Source organism: Cucurbita moschata, unplaced genomic scaffold, assembly GCF_002738365.1.
Source record: "Cucurbita moschata cultivar Rifu unplaced genomic scaffold, Cmos_1.0 Cmo_Scf00052, whole genome shotgun sequence".
Lineage (NCBI taxonomy): Eukaryota > Viridiplantae > Streptophyta > Magnoliopsida > Cucurbitales > Cucurbitaceae > Cucurbita > Cucurbita moschata.
Genome location: NW_019268568.1, coordinates 683,580 through 687,364, shown reverse-complemented (window position 1 = coordinate 687,364; position 3,785 = coordinate 683,580). Strand labels below are relative to the sequence as shown.

Sequence of the window (3,785 nt, the reverse complement as noted above, 5' to 3'; positions counted from 1 at the left end):
TTTTTTTTTTTTTTTTTTTTTTTTCTCTGTTAAAAGTAGTTGATGAGGGGAGGGTCTCACTTGTGAAGGAGGCAGTTTGAAACCCGTGGAACTAGGAGGATTAGGGATCAGGAGCTTGAAATTACATAACGAGGATTTCTAGGTAGAATAGTTGTGATTCTTCATGGAGCCTGATGCATTCTGACATAGGGTTATTATGAGTAGGCATGGCCCACAGCCTTTTGGGTGTGGTGTGGCTGGTAGTTGTGAGGGCGTTAGCAAAAGCCTTAGGAAAGTTATATCCTCTAGTTTTTCTTTTTCGTCTAAGATTATTAATTGCCCTGTTGGGAAGGCTCGAAGGTTTATTTTTGGTAGGTGTTGGTGGGTGATAATTCTCCGTGCGCTTTGTTTCCACGGTTATACTATTTCTCAAGTAAGAGGTTGTATTTAGTGGCCTTGACTTTTCCTTATATTCATCTTGTTTGATCACCTTGGGCTTTTGTAGTCCACTCTCTAATAGAGAAGTGACGAGATCTTCCTTTTCTTCATTGAGACCAACATACATTCCCAAGGGAAGGGAGAAGGGTTGTAAAAATTTGGACTCTTGATCCTTTCAGGGGTGTCTCTTGCAATTCTTGTTTTCATTTGGTCTGCCGCTCCTCAAGTTTCCTCTGCATTTACTTGCTATGGAAGGTTAAAATCCCAAAGAAGAAGCTTGCTCATACCATGGATCATGTTCATAGACACTTATCCTTCGTGTTATACCTGCAATGATGCATTCTTTATAGGCAGCACAAGAAAGACCCTCATATGCTGTGGGTTGCCAGTTTGCTCAACCCCTTTGGTGTTGGTGGATGAGATCGTCTAGTTTATGGGGGCTATGAATAAAGATTGTAGCTTCATTGGGGAGGAGGTGCTTTTGAGTTTTCCTTATTGGAAAAGGGCAAAGTGTTGTAGTATGCTAATTTCTTTGCAAATTTGTGGTGGCGTTTGGCTTACTAGGATCTTTATAGAGATCTATTTGAGGAGGTCATAAGTTTTCTTGTGGAGTTCGATCACTAGCTGTTTTATAATTGTAAGCTAGGTCTTATTCATATAGATTAAGTCAATTTTTCTAGTCAGGGTTCATATCCCATTTTTGGTGGGTTTCTTCCATTTTTTTAGTGTCCAGTATTTTATTTCACGTCTTTCCATGAAAATCTGGTTTCTTACCCAAAAAAACTTATTTTTGGTTGGGATGCCTAGTTCTTTAATCAATCTCTAAAATGAGCCCTGAAGTCTTTAATCTTTCATCTTCTCTTTCTTCATTCATAATACTGTAACTTTCTTATATATCTGTGTGTGTGTGTATATTTTAGAGATGTAGTATTCTTTGCTTCAATAAAAATGGCCTCAGTGTTTCTTTGCGCTTACACCCCAGAAGGTTAAGTGCTTTTTGAGCTTAAAACAGTTCTATAGACATTCTCACTATTATATTCTTGTATTCATGGTTTTGAGTCTCGACGTTGACAGTTCATTTCTTAAAATCTAACGATTTGAATTCTTTACTATCTCCAAGCTGCGCTTGTTTAAATGAGAATCTAACAGTTTAAATTGTTTTACCATGTCTCTTTTATAGCAAGCTGCACTAGTGTTGAATGCTTCTCGTCGATTTCGGTATACCTTAGACTTGAAAAAGGAAGAAGAGAAGAAAGAAGCTTTGAGAAAGATTAGAGCACATGCACAAGCCATACGAGTAAGTATCTATTGAACCTGAGTCTTTTCAATTCTTTTAACGTGTGTTTAATCTCTATTTTTGTTTTCTCGGTTAGGCTGCATATCTCTTTAAAGAGGCTGGGAATCGTCTATCAGGTTTGCTATTTTTCATTTAATTTCATTTCTACTTAACAAATGTGGAAATACATGATATGAGGAACTTGTGAACGGAAGTTCTGGACAATTATTTTGTTCACACAGAGGTTTTCAATGTATTTGGGCTGCCTTTTGCTTTCCTCTTCTCTTTTGAGGTTTCCATCTATTTAGTAGGAGTGTACTTTGACCTGCCATTGCTAATAGTCCATTGACTGGGTCCAGTTTGAGATGTTCTTTTGATACTGTTGGTCAGTTTCTGACACCTGTCCAATAAGTATCAGTGTGTCTAGTACATGAAGAATGTAAATAATTTACCCAGAATGTAGTGTATATGAATCAGAATTTGAATTAAAGTTTCTATTTTAATACTTATGATTTCATTTTAACTCTTGACTCTTTCTGAATGGATCCAAGTGCTAGAGAAATCTCCAAGAAGCCTTAATGCTATATGTTTCTACCTAAATAATTAATTGACATTGCTGATTTATTTTTTTATTGTGCAATTTATGCCCTGTTGATGTGGAGATTTCTGTTACACTCGTGTTGACCCAGATTGTCTTTTGTGATACTTTATATTTGCACTGAGACAACAACTCTATTCTCTTTTCAATGCTTGTTATTATTTTTTATGATGATCCTAATTTATTTAATCTTTTTTTACATTGTTTTCAAAAGTAACTTTTGTTTTCTATTTTGTGCATTTTTCTGGAATTCAGTACCTATTTTCTTGTTTTTCTTAAAAATTCTTAGAACTTTTCACTCAAGAGTTTTAGGCTCTGTGCATTTTGGTTTTTAATGTCTTTCTTTGGTATTTTTCATTTGATAAATAGTCATATGTACTAAGTTCTTTACTTCAGTTTGTAATTATTTTTGTCCAACATCTGATGATGCACTTGTTTTTTTATGGCTTTTATGTTGCACGGTTATAAATGGTTTCTGTTTGCTGTTTTGCTCACTGATTGAATGAGGTTTCTTTAGGTCCTGGGCCTACAGCATTTGCAGCTCCAAATGGTGATTTTTCTGTTGGGCAAGATCAACTGGCTGTGTTGGTAAAGGACCGAAATGTTGGCACTCTGGAGCAGTATGGAGGGGTTAGTTTTATTTTATTTTATTATTTTTTAAACTTCTTTATCCTTTTGATAACTACCATCATATAATCATTCTATCTAATGGATGAGTTCAATGATTTCATCAGGTTAAAGGGGTAGCAGATATGTTGCAATCAAACTTAGAGAAGGGGATAATTGGTGATGATTCTGATTTACTGAAACGGAGAAACACATATGGTTCAAACACATATCCTCAGAAACCGGGAAGGAGTTTTTGGGTAATTCTCAGACTAATAGTTATATTGACGTGTGGAACCAGTTACATTTAAGGCTTTCTTATTTTTATGTGCTTATCTAATAAAAATTCATAAAAGAAACAGGGTTTGTAGTATATTAGCTAACTACTGATAAGAAATTATTGTATAGAGAAAATTACTCCTGATTTGGTTGGTTTAAATGGTCACCTCGGTCCTTAAATTTTAAAACTCAACATGTTAAAGTTTTAAACAACTAAGGCCAGGTTTAATAACGATTTCATTTTTAGTTACGTTTCTGAAATTTATGCTTGTTTCCTCCCTATTTTCTTATTGTAGTTTTCACCGTTCAGATATGACCATTTTAATTTTGAGTCATTGTAAAAAAAAGGAAGTTTTAAAAACTATTTTTTTTAGTTTAATATTTGCTTTGGTTTTTGTAAACATTGGTAGAAAGTAGATGACAAAGCAAAGAAACTTGTTGGGAAAATGAACGCTGATAAGCTTAATTTTCAAAACCAAAAACCAAAATCTGAAAATCAAATGGTCAAACAGGGCTTACTTAAACTTGACTTGGTTTTTGAGAACAAAATAAAGAAATCACCGGTAGTGTTTATAAGCTTAATATTCAAAAAAAAAAAAAAAAAAAAAA

The 3,785-nt window shown here is 34.3% G+C and overlaps 1 protein-coding gene across 2 annotated transcripts in view; it reads left to right on the top strand.

Moving 5' to 3' along the window:
• LOC111436169 (calcium-transporting ATPase 10, plasma membrane-type-like) overlaps positions 1–3,785 on the top strand; it is a 24,696-nt gene that overhangs the window by 6,826 nt on the left and 14,085 nt on the right. For both annotated transcript variants that reach the window (XM_023073880.1, XM_023073879.1), the window contains exons 4-7: positions 1,598–1,714; positions 1,791–1,830; positions 2,809–2,921; positions 3,026–3,157. In XM_023073880.1, the coding sequence (XP_022929648.1) occupies positions 1,598–1,714; positions 1,791–1,830; positions 2,809–2,921; positions 3,026–3,157 (402 nt within the window). The remainder of the gene's footprint in view (positions 1–1,597; positions 1,715–1,790; positions 1,831–2,808; positions 2,922–3,025; positions 3,158–3,785) is intronic.